The sequence below is a fragment of the Callorhinchus milii genome, unplaced genomic scaffold, assembly GCF_018977255.1.
Source record: "Callorhinchus milii isolate IMCB2004 unplaced genomic scaffold, IMCB_Cmil_1.0 Scaffold7, whole genome shotgun sequence".
NCBI lineage: Eukaryota > Metazoa > Chordata > Chondrichthyes > Chimaeriformes > Callorhinchidae > Callorhinchus > Callorhinchus milii.
Window position 1 is genome coordinate 5,037,042 of NW_024704748.1, and position 17,513 is coordinate 5,054,554.

At 43.8% G+C, this 17,513-nt stretch overlaps 1 protein-coding gene across 1 annotated transcript; it reads left to right on the forward strand.

Annotated features, from left to right (window-relative positions):
- The first annotated feature begins 11,295 nt into the window (after positions 1–11,295).
- LOC121849471 (probable G-protein coupled receptor 139) lies at positions 11,296–15,089 on the forward strand. Its single transcript, XM_042336803.1, has 5 exons — positions 11,296–11,398; positions 11,695–11,886; positions 13,876–14,441; positions 14,534–14,769; positions 14,963–15,089. Exons 1-5 carry the CDS (start codon positions 11,296–11,298, stop codon positions 15,087–15,089), a joined length of 1,224 nt encoding a protein of 407 aa, XP_042192737.1.
- The last annotated feature ends 2,424 nt before the right edge of the window (positions 15,090–17,513 follow it).

A 17,513-nucleotide genomic window follows, 5' to 3' on the forward strand; every position in this document is an offset into this window, starting at 1 on the left:
ATTGTTGGACAGGACACCCTTCCAACCAAATCAGCGAGTTTGTGCTCTCTTTCTTGTGTCTTACAGGTAATTTACTGACAATCGTCATTCTGTCCAAAGGAAACTGTGGACTCTCCAAATGCATCACTCACTATCTCGTCGCCATGGCAGCAGCAGACCTGGTGGTGGTTGTTGCTGATGTGATATTAACTCGGATGAATTTCCTCTTCTACCCTGTTTGCTTCCTGGATCTCACGTACATCTGCGCCGTGGGTACAAGTGTGCAGTGTGTGGCTGCGGACTGCTCGGCCTGGCTGACTATCGCCTTCACCTTTGATCGTTTTGTGGCCATTTACTGCCCGAGGGCCAACGCCACATACTCCAGCAAGAGGACGGCTGCCGTGGTGATTGGGGCAATCTGGGCAGTGAGTTGTGCGACCAACATGCCCTGGTACCTGGCCGTCGAGCCGTTGTTGGTGATCGGAAACATGTCTTGGTTCTGCAAAGCCAAGGAGAGCTTCTACACTTCCCTCGGGTGGGCCATGTTCAACTGGATCGACATCATCCTGACCCCATTTATTCCATTCTTCCTGATTTTAGCCCTCAATACTCTGACTGTCAGGCACATTGTGGCCGCAAACAAAGTTCGCAGAAGTTTGCTGGGCCACAGCAATGCGGGAAGCACCGACTCGGAAATGGAGAACAGGAGAAATTGTGTCATTTTACTCTTCGCTATATCTGGCAGTTTCATGCTGTTTTGGAGCGCATACGTTGTCTACATCATCTATGGGCAAACTGTCAATTATTACTACACAGATTACAACCATCCGATCTACATCCTCTATCACACAGCCATAATGCTCCAGCTTTCAAACAGCGCCACAAACACGTGCGTTTACGCCGTGACACAGACGAAATTCAGAGAAGAGGTGAAGAAGGCAGTGAAATACCCCTTCGTTTTGATGATGAAACAATTTTCACAGTGAGAATGCACTGTCCGGGTCTGATATGCTGAAAGTTTCCAGCTGCTAGCAAGTCAAAGTATGTCATTTTGAACACTGGTTCAATGATTATTTCCGGGTTTTAGAACCAAAAAAATAAAAATTTTAACCTTCGATATGCTGCCTTACACATTAGAGCGATATATGAAGTTTCTCTTTGTACTTCGATAGGACAGGTCTATTTGCCAAGGCCCCTCACGTGAGGATCGGGTTGATTAAGCACCTGGTACTCAGTAAACCTGGTACGCAACATTGTAATTTCGACCTTGAGAACACTACAATGACTCTCAAGTCATAAGCAAAGGACCTCAATGCTGAACGCAGATGTCCGCCAGATAGCTGATGAGCAAACTTTGAGGCTTGGGGCGACACTGCTGGAAGGTGTTGCCTGGAGTCCGAGTTTGTGGGACACGTTCGTACATCCAGCACCTGGAATCCACCTTGAGTGGCTTGCAGAGAGGCAAGCAGCTGCTGCTTATGTGACTATCCTCCTTAGGGTGAGACAGGGTGTGGGGTAGGGACGGTTAGCGCGTTCTCTTCGGAGCTGAACTGGTTCCAAGGTGACATGTACGGCAACATAATATCAGGATTGAGCCAACCCTCTGGTTGTCTCACTCTTCCTGCTTCTGAGCCAGACAGGTCCACAGTGCTCCAACAACCTGGTGATGACAGCACAGCCAGGCTGGCAAATCAGCAGGACTTGTGTAAATTAGTACTATCTCGGTACTCCATATAAGGTTATATAGCCTCTTATCCACTTTCTCTTACATTAATAATCATGATCCTTGCATTTGATACCGCACTTTTCACATCTTCTCGACGTCTCAAAGCGCTTCACAGAATATGCTGTAAAGTGAATTGACCGTATATTTGTGGGCGAAACTATAATGGACTACAAAGTGAGAGCAAACTCTTACCTTGTACTTAACTCTTTTAATGCTACCTGATAATCTCTAATGTTATTTCTAAATACTAATGCTACCAATTTAATTTGATATAAAACAGAACAGCTTTAAAATTTACAATCTCCCCACCTTGAGAGTGAGAAATCTAATTTTTGATATCTCACTCCTTTTTAATCATACTCGTTCTTTCTTGCATTAGCTCCAACATTTCCAACCCTTCTTTCTTTCTTTTCAACAAACCTTTGCATGTTATTCCTTCAGATGCATTGTTAGCCCTTTTATCATTTTTCTTCTATGGTGGAGTCCTGTAGCTCAGTGGTTAGAGCACTCGCTTTGCAAGCGAGAGACCTGAGTTCAATTCCAGGCAGAGGGCGAAACCTTGGGCAAGTTTCCTTACTCCACACGCCTAATAATAATCCCTCCAAAAAACCAAAAACAATAATTAAATTGGTCATTTTCAATCTACGACTGTTTGTGGGACATTGCTGTGCGCAATTGGCTGCCGCGTTCACCCACAAATATACAGTCAATTCACTTTACAGTGTGTTCTGTGAAGCGCTTTGGGACGTCCTCCCGACGTGAAAAGCGCTATATCAAATGCAAGGATTATTATTATTATTATTATTTCATTGATCGTATTCCGGGTAATGTTAAGCGCTCCCATAATTTTGGCAACTGATATTAAAGATTGTCGTCCTTTACTTACAAGTTCTCTCGTAAGACTTGCAACTAGCTACAGTATTTCCCAAAGTTGTTTAGGCATCTTTCACAATACACTGACTGAATGTCTACGCCATTTAAAGCAACTCCCATTATTCCCGGTCTTGACGCAATATCTGTCAAACTCCTGGTTTTCCTTGTTGCCTATTTTCCTGAATTTTCTACCAAATCTTCCATTTTTCTATCCCAGGTTTCCTGATGGAACACTGTCAGATGGTGTCTGATTACTTCTTGAAACCAAGCTTCAAATTGACCATGACACAACCCTTTGGGAGTTGTTACATTTATAAAATTTATTTAAGTAATGGGCCAATAAAATCAATGTGTGTGTGAGTCCAGGGTCCTTCCGACGTCAGTGCTGTTCTCTTAAAGGCTCGTAACTTTATATTGTAAGCAAGCCTTGGCTTGCTTACACCTATGGCATTGCAAATCAGTATTTAGTGCCATTCCTGGGCATCAAGCCATCATCTTAATCATATCTGAGGCACTGCTTGCAGATGAATGAACCCCATCAGTTGATGACATATGCACTAACTGACCCGACATTAATCATTGTGTCATTTGACAATCTTACTGGTGGAAATAGAGATTCTAATTATGCACATTGGGCAGAATGTGGCTCACATTTGTACTGAGGATTTCATTGAGGGGTGTGAACTGCAAGTTCTTTTTGTGGATCTCCATCAACGTGGTATGATGGCCCATTCATGTATATATGTTCTGCTTTAGAACAATTCTTCCTTGCTCACCAAACCTTTCTCAAAGTCCATCAAGGGCAAAGGACACATATGGGGCATTCCCTCATATAACAACATTTGAGATAATAACTTTGTTTCTTTGAAACCCTACTCAGATTCCAGCTGTTCACTTTTCAGGCACAATCTTCTCTGCAATTCAACATCCTCATCACTTAACACCTGCCTGTCTCTGACTTTACTTGTTTCAAGTTTTCCGACAAACGCTGGACTTTCTTGTCCAGAATCTGTTTTGTAACTCATTGTGCTTTGCGTAATTCTGTTTACATATTCTTCTTTTCTCATCTCGCTTCTTTGCTTGAATCATTTCTTGATTTTGCTTTACACAATGCTCCCAACATCTCATCCCTGTGGGTATCAGTCACAGACATACCACACACTTCCATTCTATCTGTCCCGGCTGAGTGTGGCAGAATCCAACACCCTGAACCAAAGACATTATGGGTTTCACTGGACTCCTTCCATTGCCTGACAGCAATTAGGTTGCGGTTCTTACTTACGTGTACTCCCGACAACATTGACTGAGAAAACACTTTTAGGTTTTAGAAAGAATGCTTTTTAATAAATATATATATTTTTTAGAAAGAACGCTTTCTGGAACCTCCTCTCAGAATCCCAGAAGAAAAAAAACAATAATAACGAAATTAGTCACTTCAATCCACCACTGTTTGTGGGACACTGCTGTGCTCAACTGGCTTCCGCATTTCACCCACAAATATACAGTCAATTCACTATATTCAGTAAATTCTGTGAAGCACTTTGAGACATCTGGAAGACGTGAAAAGCGCTATATCAAATGCGAGGATTATTATTATTATTATTATAGGTTAGGACCTCTTAACAGTTGTTAAGATTGGATTCCCAATTGGGTTGTGAATTGATCAGGACATTTGAACCTATCCATTAATTCATCCTGAAACATTGTTCAAAGTTTGGATATTAAACAGTTGTTTCCTGTATTAGATCTCCATAGACAATGATTCTACAAAGAGCAAAGACCAAAACCGCAATACTTAATAATGGCAGCAACTCGGTTTCAGGAGATAGCGATTGATCTGCTACCATATCTCCTGGGAGAGTCACAGCTGGGAATCGGTCAGATCTGCATATCACACGACACTGGCGAAAATAACCTCAACTGCACCAAAATCTGAATCACATTTGTGTGTGTGTTAGCAATGTTCCCACCAGAAGAATGTTCAAAACCTTACGACGTTGAAGAGCCGTAACAATCCTGAACCAGTTCTGTCCTTGTTCTATAACAAGATAACAATCACAGGTATCCACCAAGTGGACGTTACTCTCTCATTTCCACTCACTTTCACACGGTTGGCATTAACTCTTTCCTTACAGTTGTTTCTGGGGTTCTCACTGAGCGCAAACCGGCTGCTGCGTTTGACGGCAAAACACACACTCGCTCCACGTAAGCGTGAACCCTGTGAGGCGCTTTCAGATGTCCTCCCGATGTGGGAGGCTCTGTATTGAACGTTGGGGAATATTGCCGTTAGTTCAGTTGACTGGAGCCCGTGTTGTAACGGTAACGATTGTTTGTTCAGCCGCCTGTGAGTAATGCCCAGCAATCGAGCAGATTAACGGTCTCGCTGGGGGCTACTCACAACTTGATATAAAGGTCGACGTTCATCAGTGCAAATCTCCGCTTCACCATGAAGAAGTTTCACAGCTTCTCAGAGAAGAGTTATCGAAAAGAAACCATTTTCCAGATAATGTACGTCGTCTACCCTGTCCTCGCCCTTGTCGGCGTGCTCGGTGAGTCAGCGGAGACGCGTTGCTTTGTGATTCCCGGATCACTTCGGCTCTGAATGTAAAGGGAACAGATTTGGTGAACGCGCTTCCCAGCCTGAGCGTTTGTCACCGTTTGTCGCGCCGACAACTTTATTCTGATGACACTGGATTTCTTTGCAGTAATCTTGCTGGAGTGTTGTCTGTGCAATACAACACACATCCATTCAGCGCTCGTATCAACGTTTATTGAAATATATAGTAAATGTCCTTGATTTGGGCTCCCGTCACCTCCCTCTCACCTCAGCCGCTGACAGCATCAACCTTCAATGAATGCGCACTTCTCCACTCCAAGTGGTTGTGGACAATCCCTCCCTCAGCTGTCATTCAAAGCTCACTCACTCAGATATCCCCACTGCCATCACCCCCACAACTATACCCGCCTCAACACCTTAACTGTTACAACCCCCAGCTCCCACCACACACACACACACACACACAGTCACTAAGACCTCATTGATGCCTCCTCACGTCCAGGCTTCATTACGCTAACTCCTCGCTCGCTGCACTCAGTGAGCTGATCACCCCCACCCTAACCCGGCTTCACTGGCTCCTCTTCCCCCAGACGATCTAGTTTAAAAATCTTCATCCTCGACTTTTAAGCCCTACATAGCCTCGCCTTCTCCCTTTCTCGATTTCATCCTCAAACCATTGCCAACATGTCCGCTCCATTACTGGACCAACACTGACCTTCTCAACCTGCCAAATTCACTCTGTCCCACCATAGGTAGCGAGGCTCTCAGCCACATGATGTCCACTCTCCAGCCCTCAATTCCCAGTTCCCTTCACCTTGTGGTTCTGCCCCCTCTTTCCAGGGAAACCTCAAAACAGTAAATTCAGAATGAATCAACGGAAACACTTTTTCCGTGAGCTAAAAGTTAACCTGTGGAACAGGCTCCCTTGGGAGACGGTTGAAGCAGGAAGCATTGGTGCCTTCCAACACAGATTTGATCGTTTCCTTTTAGGAAATAACATTCTGGGATCTGGTACATACATAGATTGGGATATATGTGCATGCAAACCGCTGGGTAAGTGACAGGCGAACTAGATGGACCTTGGTCTTTTTTTTGTCGAGCATTTCTTATGTTCTGATGTGCTTGTGTAAATTGTGTTAAATTTGATGCAATGTAATCCTTGCATAATAATAAATAATAATAATCCTTGCATTTGATATAGCGCTTTTCACGTCCTCTAGATGTCTTAAAGTGCTTCACAGAATATACAGTAAGGTGAATTGACTGTATATTTGTGGGCGAATCGCGGCAGACAATTGCGCACAGCAGTTTCCCACAAACAGTCGTGGATTGAAGTGACCGATTTTTTTATTATTGCTTTTTTTCTTGAGGGATTATTATCAGAGGTGTGGAGCAAGGAAACTTGCCCAAGGTTTCTCCCTGTTGGGAATCAAACCGAGGTCTCTCGCTTGCGAGGTGAGTGCTCTAACCACTGAGCTATAGATAATGTCTTATCACATCATAGAAATGTTTCATAAAACTTCATACGATTTTCTGTGAAGTCGAGTGACTGGGTCAAAAGTAGTAGCCAGTGTCCCACAAACAGCCTTGAACTAAGCCATAAATATTATTTCGGAGATTGTTGGACAGGACACCAGGAGGAACCTCCTTCTGTTTTGCAAAAGCCTTGTGGGAGATCTTTAACACCCACCTGAACTGGTAGACAGATCCTACGTTTAATGTCTTATCTGTCTCTCCCTATTTCCCTCACATTCACTGTCTCACTATTTTGCTTAAACATTATGTGAAGGACGGAGCCTCTGACAATACAACACCCTCCAACACGGCATTGGAGGGCCATATTGGACCATGTGATTCCAATTCGCGATGTGGGGCTTCAAGCCACAACCTTCTAACTCTGGGGTGAGTGTGCGAGTGACCGGCAATGACACCCAAAACCCAGATTGTCTTTCCGGGGTGAAAACGGGTGCTTTTGAACGTGACCTTTTCCCTTCCAACCAAATCAGCGAGTTTGTGCTCTCTTTCTTGTGTCTTACAGGTAATTTACTGACAATCGTCATCCTGTCCAGAGGAAACTGTGGACTCTCCAAATGCATCACTCACTATCTCGTCGCCATGGCAGCAGCAGACCTGGTGGTGGTTGTTGCTGATGTGATATTAACTCGGATGAATTTCCTCTTCTACCCTGTTTGCTTCCTGGATCTCACGTACATCTGCGCCGTGGGTACAAATGTGCAGTGTGTGGCTGCGGACTGCTCGGCCTGGCTGACTATCGCCTTCACCTTTGATCGTTTTGTGGCCATTTGCTGCCCGAGGGCCAACGCCACATACTCCAGCAAGAGGACGGCTGCCGTGGTGATTGGGGCAATCTGGGCAGTGAGTTGTGCGACCAATATGCCCTGGTACCTGGCCGTCGAGCCGTTGTTGGTGATCGGAAACATGTCTTGGTTCTGCAAAGCCAAGGAGAGCTTCCACACTTCCCTCGGGTGGGCCATGTTCAACTGGATCGACATCATCCTGACCCCATTTATTCCATTCTTCCTGATTTTAGCCCTCAATATACTGACTGTCAGGCACATTGTGGCCGCAAACAAAGTTCGCAGAAGTTTGCTGGGCCACAGCAATGCGGGAAGCACCGACTCGGAAATGGAGAACAGGAGAAATTGTGTCATTTTACTCTTCGCTATATCTGGCAGTTTCATGCTGTTTTGGAGCGCATACGTTGTCTACATCATCTATGGGCAAACTGTCAATTATTACTACACAGATTACAACCATCCGATCTACATCCTCTATCACACAGCCATAATGCTCCAGCTTTCAAACAGCGCCACAAACACGTGCGTTTACGCCGTGACGCAGACGAAATTCAGAGAAGAGGTGAAGAAGGCAGTGAAATACCCCTTCGTTTTGATGATGAAACAGTTTTCACAGTGAGAATGCACTGTCCGGGTCTGATATGCTGAAAGTTTTCAACTGCTAGCAAGTCAAAGTATGTCATTTTGAACACTGGTTCAATGATCATTTCCGGGTTTTAGAACCAAAAAAATAAAAACTTTAACCTTTGATATGCTGCTTTACACATTGCAGTGATATATGAAGTCTCTCTTTGTATTTCTATTGGACAAGTCTATTTGCCAAGGCCCCTCACGTGAGGATCGGGTTGATTAAGCACCTGGTACTCAGTAAACCTGGTACGCAACATTGTAATTTCGACCTTGAGAACACTACAATGGCTCTCACATCATAAGCAAAGGACCTCAATGCTGAACGCAGATGTCCGCCAGATAGCTGATGAGCAAACTTTGAGGCTTGGGGCGACACTGCTGGAAGGTGTTGCCTGGAGTCCGAGTTTGTGGGACACGTTCGTACATCCAGCACCTGGAATCCACCTTGAGTGGCTTGCAGAGAGGCAAGCAGCTGCTGCTTATGTGACTATCCTCCTTAGGGTGAGACAGGGTGTGGGGTAGGGACGGTTAGCGCGTTCTCTTCGGAGCTGAACTGGTTCCAAGGTGACATGTACGGCAACATAATATCGGGATTGAGCCAACCCTCTGGTTGTCTCACTCTTCCTGTTACTGAGCCAGACAGGTCCACAGTACTCCAACAACCTGGTGATGACAGCACAGCCAGGCTGGCAAATCAGCAGGACTTGTGTAAATTAGTACTATCTCGGTACTCCATATAAGGTTATATAGCCTCTTATCCACTTTCTCTTACATTAATAATCATGATCCTTGCATTTGATACCGCACTTTTCACATCTTCTCGACGTCTCAAAGCGCTTCACAGAATATGCTGTAAAGTGAATTGACCGTATATTTGTGGGCGAAACTATAATGGACTACAAAGTGAGAGCAAACTCTTACCTTGTACTTAACTCTTTTAATGCTACCTGATAATCTCTAATGTTATTTCTAAATACTAATGCTACCAATTTAATTTGATATAAAATTTACAATCTCCCCACCTTGAGAGTGAGAAATCTAATTTTTGATATCTCACTCCTTTTTAATCATACTCGTTCTTTCTTGCATTAGCTCCAACATTTCCAACCCTTCTTTCTTTCTTTTCAACAAACCTTTGCATGTTATTCCTTCAGATGCATTGTTAGTTCTTATATCATTTTTTCTTCTATTTCATTGATCGTATTCCGGGTAATGTTAAGCGCTCCCATAATTTTGGCAACTGATATTAAAGATTGTCGTCCTTTACTTACAAGTTCTCTCGTAAGACTTGCAACTAGCTACAGTATTTCCCAAAGTTGTTTAGGCATCTTTCACAATACACTGACTGAATGTCTACGCCATTTAAAGCAACTCCCATTATTCCCGGTCCTGACGCAATATCTGTCAAACTCCTGGTTTTCCTTGTTGCCTATTTTCCTGAATTTTCTACCAAATCTTCCATTTTTCTACCCCAGATTTCCTGATGGAACACTGTCAGATGGTGTCTGATTACTTCTTGAAACCAAGCTTCAAATTGACCATGACACAACCCTTTGGGAGTTGTTACATTTATAAAATTTATTTAAGTAATGGGCCAATAAAATCAATGTGTGTGTGAGTCCAGGGTCCTTCCGACGTCAGTGCTGTTCTCTTAAAGGCTCGTAACTTTATATTGTAAGCAAGCCAAGCACCTATGGCATTGCAAATCAGTATTTAGTGCCATTCCTGGGCATCAAGCCATCATCTTAATCATATCTGAGGCACTGCTTGCAGATCAATGAACCCCATCAGTTTGATGACATATGCACTAACTGACCGTACATTAATCATTGTGGCATTTGACAATCTTACTGGTGGAAATAGAGATTCTAATTATGCACATTGGGCAGAATGTGGCTCACATTTGTACATGAGGATTTCCATTGAGGGGTGTGAACTGCAAGTTCTTTTTGTGGATCTCCATCAACGTGGTATGATGGCCCATTCATGTATATATGTTCTGCTTTAGAACAATTCTTCCTTGCTCACCAAACCTTTCTCAAAGTCCATCAAGGCAATGGACACATATGGGGCATTCCCTCATATAACAACATTTGAGATAATAACTTTGTTTCTTTGAAACCCTTCTCAGATTCCAGCTGTTCACTTTTCAGGCCCAAGCTTCTCTGCAATTCAACATCCTCATCACTTAACACCTGCCTGTCTCTGACTTTACTTGTTTCAAGTTTTCCGACAAACGCTGGAATTTCTTGTCCAGAATCTGTTTTGTAACTCATTGTGCTTTGCGTAATTCTGTTTGCATATTCTTCTTTTCTCATCTCGCTTCTTTGCTTGAATCATTTCTTGATTTTGCTTTACACAATGCTCCCAACATCTCATCCCTGTGGGTATCAGTCACAGATATACCACACACTTCCATTCTATCTGTCCCGGCTGAGTGTGGCAGAATCCAACACCCTGAACCAAAGACATTATGGGTTACACTGGACTCCTTCCATTGCCTGACAGCAATTAGGTTGCGGTTCTTACTTACGTGTACTCCCGACAACATTGACTGAGAAAACACTTTTAGGTTTTAGAAAGAATGCTTTTTAATAAATATATATATTTTTTTAGAAAGAACGCTTTCTGGAACCTCCTCTCAGAATCCCAGAAGAAAAAAAACAATAATAACGAAATTAGTCACTTCAATCCACCACTGTTTGTGGGACACTGCTGTGCTCAACTGGCTTCTGCATTTCACCCACAATTATACAGTCAATTCACTATATTCAGAAAATTCTGTGAAGCGCTTTGAGACATCTGGAAGACGTGAAAAGCGCTATATCAAATGCGAGCATTATTATTATTATTATTATAGGTTAGGACTTCTTAACAGTTGTTAAAATTGGATTCCCATTTGGGTTGTGAATTGATCAGGACATTTGAATCTATCCTTTAATTCATCCTGAAACATTGTTCAAAGTTTGGATATTAAACAGTTGTTTCCTGTCCTATATCTCCATAGACAATGATTCCACAAAGAGCAAAGACCAAATCCGCAATACTTAATAATGGCAGCAACTCGGTTTCAGGAGATAGCGATTGATCTGTTACCATATCTCCTGGGAGAGTCACAGCTGGGAATCGGTCAGATCTGCATATCACACGACACTGGCGAAAATATCCTCAACTGCACCAAAATCTGAATCACATTTGTGTGTGTGTTAGCAATGTTCCCACCAGAAGAATGTTCAAAACCTTACGACGTTGAAGAGCCCGTAACAATCCTGAACCAGTTCTGCTCCTTGTTCTATAACAAGATAACAATCACAGGTATCCACCAAGTGACGTTACTCTCTCATTTCCACTCACTTTCACACGGTTGCATTAACTCTTTCCTTACAGTTGTTTCTGGGGTTCTCACTGAGCGCAAACCGGCTGCTGCGTTTGACGGCAAAACACACACTCGCTCCACGTAAGCGTGAACCCTGTGAGGCGCTTTCAGATGTCCTCCCGATGTGGGAGGCTCTGTATTGAACGTTGGGGAATATTGCCGTTAGTTCAGTTGACTGGAGCCCGTGTTGTAACGGTAACGATTGTTTGTTCAGCCGCCTGTGAGTAATGCCCAGCAATCGAGCAGATTAACGGTCTCGCTGGGGGCTACTCACAACTTGATATAAAAGGTCGACGCTCATCAGTGGCAAACCTCCGCTTCACCATGAAGAAGTCACACAGCTTCTCAGAGAAGAGTTATCGAAAGGAAACCATTTTCCAGATAATGTACATCGTCTACCCTGTCCTCGCCCTTGTCGGCGTGCTCGGTGAGTCAGCGGAGACGCGTTGCTTGTGATTCCCCGATCACTTCGGCTCTGAATGTAAATGGAACAGATTTGGTGAACGCGCTTCCCAGCCCGAGCGGTTGTCACCGTTTGTCGCGCCGACAACTTTATTCTGATGACACTAGATTTCTTTGCAGTAAATCTTGCTGGAGTGTTGCCTGTGCAATACAACACACATCCATTCAGCGCTCGTATCAACGTTTATTGAAATATATAGTAAATGTCCTTGATTTGGGCTCCCGTCACCTCCCTCTCACCTCAGCCGCTGACAGCATCAACCTTCAATGAATGCGCACTTCTCCACTCCAAGTGGTTGTGGACAATCCCTCCCTCAGCTGTCATTCAAAGCTCACTCACTCAGATATCCCCACTGCCATCACCCCCACAACTATACGCGCCTCAACACCTTCACTGTTACAACCCCAGCTCCCACCAACACACACACAGTCACTAAGACCTCATTGACGCCTCCTCACGTCCAGCTTCATTACGCTAACTCCTTGCTCGCTGCACTCAGTGAGCTGATCACCCCCACCCTAACCCGGCTTCACTGGCTCCTCTTCCCCCAGACGATCTAGTTTAAAAATCTTCATCCTCGACTTTAAGCCCTACATAGCCTCGCCTTCTCCCTTTCTCGATTTCATCCTCAAACAATTGCCAACATGTCCGCTCCATTACTGGACCAACACTGACCTTCTCAACCTGCCAAATCACTCTGTCCCACCATAGGTAGCGAGGCTCTCAGCCACATGATGTCTACTCTCCAGCCCTCAATTCCCAGTTCCCTTCACCTTGTGGTTCTGCCCCCTCTTTCCAGGGAAACCTCAAAACAGTAAATTCAGAATGAATCAACGGAAACACTTTTTCCGTGAGCTAAAAAGTTAACCTGTGGAACAGCTCCCTTGGGAGACGGTTGAAGCAGGAAGCATTGGTGCCTTCCAACACAGATTTGATCGTTTCCTTTTAGGAAATAACATTCTGGGATCTGGTACATACATAGATTGGGATATATGTGCATGCAAAACCGCTGGGTAAGTGACAGGCGAACTAGATGGACCTTGGTCTTTTTTTTGTCGAGCATTTCTTATGTTCTGATGTGCTTGTGTAAATTGTGTTAAATTTGATGCAATGTAATCCTTGCATAATAATAATAAATAATATTAATAATAAATAATAATAATCCTTGCATTTAATATAGCGCTTTTCACGTCCTCTAGATGTCTTAAAGTGCTTCACAGAATATACAGTAAGGTGAATTGACTGTATATTTGTGGGCGAATCGCGGCAGACAATTGCGCACAGCAGTTTCCCACAAACAGTCGTGGATTGGTCAAGGTTTCAAGGTTTCTCCCTGTTGGGAATCAAACCCAGGTCTCTCGCTTGCGAGGTGAGTGCTCTAACCACTGAGTTACAGATAATGTCTTATCACATCATAGAAATGTCTCATAAAACTTCATACGATTTACTGTGAAGCCGAATGACTGGGTCAAAAGCAGTAGCCATGTCCCACAAACAGGCCTTGAACTAAGCCATGAATATTATTTCGGAGATTGTTGGACAGGACACCAGGAGGAACTCCTTCTGTTTTTGCAAAAGCCTTGTGGGAGATCTTTAACTCCCACCTGAACAGGTAGACAGATCCTATGTTTAATGTCTTATCTGTCTCTCCCTCTTTCCCTCACATTCACTGTCTCACTATTTTGCTTAAACATTATGTGAAGGATGGAGCCTCTGACAATACAACACCCCTCCAACACGGCATTGGAGGGCCATATTGGACCATGTGATTCCAATTCGCGATGTGGGGCTTCAAGCCACAACCTTCTCACTCTGGGGTGAGTGTGCGAGTGACCGGCAATGACACCCAAAACCCAGATTGTCTTTCCGGGGTGAACACGGGTGCTTTTGAACGTGACCTATTCCCTTCCAACCAAATCAGCGAGTTTGTGCTCTCTTTCTTGTGTCTTACAGGTAATTTACTGACAATCGTCATCCTGTCCAGAGGAAACTGTGGACTCTCCAAATGTATCACTTACTATCTCGTCGCCATGGCAGCAGCAGATCTGGTGGTGGTTGTTGCTGATGTGATATTAACTCGGATGAATTTCCTCTTCTACCCTGTTTGCTTCCTGGATCTCACGTACATCTGCGCCGTGGGCACAAGTGTGCAGTGTGTGGCTGCGGACTGCTCGGCCTGGCTGACTATCGCCTTCACCTTTGATCGTTTTGTGGCCATTTGCTACCCGAGGGCCAACGCCACATATTCCAGCAAGAGGACGGCTGCCGTGGTGATTGGGGCAATCTGGGCAGTGAGCTGTGCGACCAACATGCCCTGGTACCTGGCCATCGAGCCGTTGTTGGTGATCGGAAACATGTCTTGGTTCTGCAAAGCTAAGGAGAGCTTCTACACTTCCCTCGGGTGGGCCATGTTCAACTGGATCGACATCATCCTGACCCCATTTATTCCATTCTTCCTGATTTTAGCCCTCAATACTCTGACTGTCAGCACATTGTGGCCGCTAACAAAGTTCGCAGAAGTTTGCTGGGCCACAGCAGTGCGGGAAGCACCGACTCGGAAATGGAGAACAGGAGAAAATTGTGTCATTTTACTCTTCGCTATATCTGGCAGTTTCATGCTGTTTGGAGCGCATACGTTGTCTACATCATCTATGGGCAAACTGTCAATTATTACTACACAGATTACAACCATCCGATCTACATCCTCTATCACACAGCCATAATGCTCCAGCTTTCAAACAGCGCCACAAACACGTGCGTTTACGCCGTGACGCAGACGAAATTCAGAGAAGAGGTGAAGAAGGCAGTGAAATACCCCTTCGTTTTGATGATGAAACAGTTTTCACAGTGAGAATGCACTGTCCGGGTCTCATATGATATGCTGAAAGTTTTCAACTGCTAGCAAGTCAAAGTATGTCATTTTGAACACTGGTTCAATGATCATTTCCGGGTTTTAGAACCAAAAAATAAAAAACTTTAACCTTTGATATGCTGCTTACACATTAGAGTGATATATGAAGTTCTCTTTGTACTTCGGTAGGACAGGTCTATTTGCCAAGGCCCCTCACGTGAGGATCGGGTTGATTAAGCACCTGGTACTCAGTAAACCTGGTACGCAACATTGTAATTTCGACCTTGAGAACACTACAATGACTCTCAAGTCATAAGCAAAGGACCTCAATGCTGAACGCAGATGTCCGCCAGATAGCTGATGAGCAAACTTTGAGGCTTGGGGCGACACTGCTGGAAGGTGTTGCCTGGAGTCCGAGTTTGTGGGACACGTTCGTACATCCAGCACCTGGAATCCACCTTGAGTGGCTTGCAGAGAGGCAAGCAGCTGCTGCTTATGTGACTATCCTCCTTAGGGTGAGACAGGGTGTGGGGTAGGGACGGTTAGCGCGTTCTCTTCGGAGCTGAACTGGTTCCAAGGTGACATGTACGGCAACATAATATCAGGATTGAGCCAACCTCTGGTTGTCTCACTCTTCCTGCTACTGAGCCAGACAGGTCCACAGTACTCCAACAACCTGGTGATGACAGCACAGCCAGGCTGGCAAATCAGCAGGACTTGTGTAAATTAGTACTATCTCGGTACTCCATATAAGGTTATATAGCCTCTTATCCCACTTTCTCTTACATTAATAATCATGATCCTTGCATTTGATACCGCACTTTTCACATCTTCTCGACGTCTCAAAGCGCTTCACAGAATATGCTGTAAAGTGAATTGACCGTATATTTGTGGGCGAAAGTATAATGGACTACAAAGTGAGAGCAAACTCTTACCTTGTACTTAACTCTTTTAATGCTACCTGATAATCTCTAATGTTATTTCTAAATACTAATGCTACCAATTTAATTGATATAAAACAGAACAGCTTTAAAATTTACAATCTCCCCACCTTGAGAGTGAGAAATCTAATTTTTGATATCTCACTCCTTTTTAATCATACTCGTTCTTTCTTGCATTAGCTCCAACATTTCCAACCCTTCTTTCTTTCTTTTCAACAAACCTTTGCATGTTATTCCTTCAGATGCATTGTTAGCCCTTATATCATTTTTCTTCTATGGTGGAGTCCTGTAGCTCAGTGGTTAGAGCACTCGCTTTTGCAAGTGAGAGACCTGAGTTCAATTCCAGGCAGAGGGCGAAACCTTGGGCAAGTTTCCTTACTCCACAACGCCTAATAATAATCCTCAAAAAACCAAAAACAATAATTAAATTGGTCATCTTTCAATCTACGACTGTTTTGTGGGGACATTGCTGGTGCGCAATTGGCTGCGCCGCGTTCGCCCACAAATATACAGTCAATTCACTTTACAGTGTGTTCTGTGAAGCGCTTTGGGACGTCCTCCCGACGTGAAAAGCGCTATATCAAATGCAAGGATTATTATTATTATTATTATTTCATTGATCGTATTCCGGGTAATGTTAAGCGCTCCCATAATTTTGGCAACTGATATTAAAGATTATCGTCCTTTACTTACAAGTTCTCTCGTAAGACTTGCAACTAGCTACAGTATTTCCCAAAGTTGTTTAGGCATCTTTCACAATACACTGACTGAATGTCTACGCCATTTAAAGCAACTCCCATTATTCCCGGTCTTGACGCAATATCTGTCAAACTCCTGGTTTTCCTTGTTGCCTATTTTCCTGAATTTTCTACCAAATCTTCCATTTTTCTATCCCAGGTTTCCTGATGGAACACTGTCAGATGGTGTCTGATTACTTCTTGAAACCAAGCTTCAAATTGACCATGACACAACCTTTGGGAGTTGTTACATTTATAAAATTTATTTAAGTAATGGGCCAATAAAATCAATGTGTGTGTGAGTCCAGGGTCCTTCCGACGTCAGTGCTGTTCTCTTAAAGGCTCGTAACTTTATATTGTAAGCAAGCCTTGGCTTGCTTACACCTATGGCATTGCAAATCAGTATTTAGTGCCATTCCTGGGCATCAAGCCATCATCTTAATCATATCTGAGGCACTGCTTGCAGATGAATGAACCCCATCAGTTGATGACATATGCACTAACTGACCCTACATTAATCATTGTGTCATTTGACAATCTTACTGGTGGAAATAGAGATTCTAATTATGCACATTGGGCAGAATGTGGCTCACATTTGTACTGAGGATTTCATTGAGGGGTGTGAACTGCAAGTTCTTTTTGTGGATCTCCATCAACGTGGTATGATGGCCCATTCATGTATATATGTTCTGCTTTAGAACAATTCTTCCTTGCTCACCAAACCTTTCTCAAAGTCCATCAAGGGCAAAGGACACATATGGGGCATTCCCTCATATAACAACATTTGAGATAATAACTTTGTTTCTTTGAAACCCTACTCAGATTCCAGCTGTTCACTTTTCAGGCACCATCTTCTCTGCAATTCAACATCCTCATCACTTAACACCTGCCTGTCTCTGACTTTACTTGTTTCAAGTTTTCTGACAAACGCTGGACTTTCTTGTCCAGAATCTGTTTTGTAACTCATTGTGCTTTGCGTAATTCTGTTATATATTCTTCTTTTTCTCATCTCGCTTCTTTGCTTGAATCATTTCTTGATTTTGCTTTACACAATGTTCCCAA

Excerpts from the sequence above, each read along its gene's own strand:
- LOC121849471 (XM_042336803.1), top strand. The coding sequence starts at position 11,296 with ATGTTCCCACCAGAAGAATGTTCAAAACCTTACGACGTTGAAGAGCCC. Across the intron at positions 11,887-13,875 it reads CGCCCTTGTCGGCGTGCTCG|GTAATTTACTGACAATCGTC; the intron begins GTGAGTCAGCGG and ends TGTGTCTTACAG. Across the intron at positions 14,770-14,962 it reads ATGATGAAACAGTTTTCACA|GACAGGTCTATTTGCCAAGG; the intron begins GTGAGAATGCAC and ends GTACTTCGGTAG.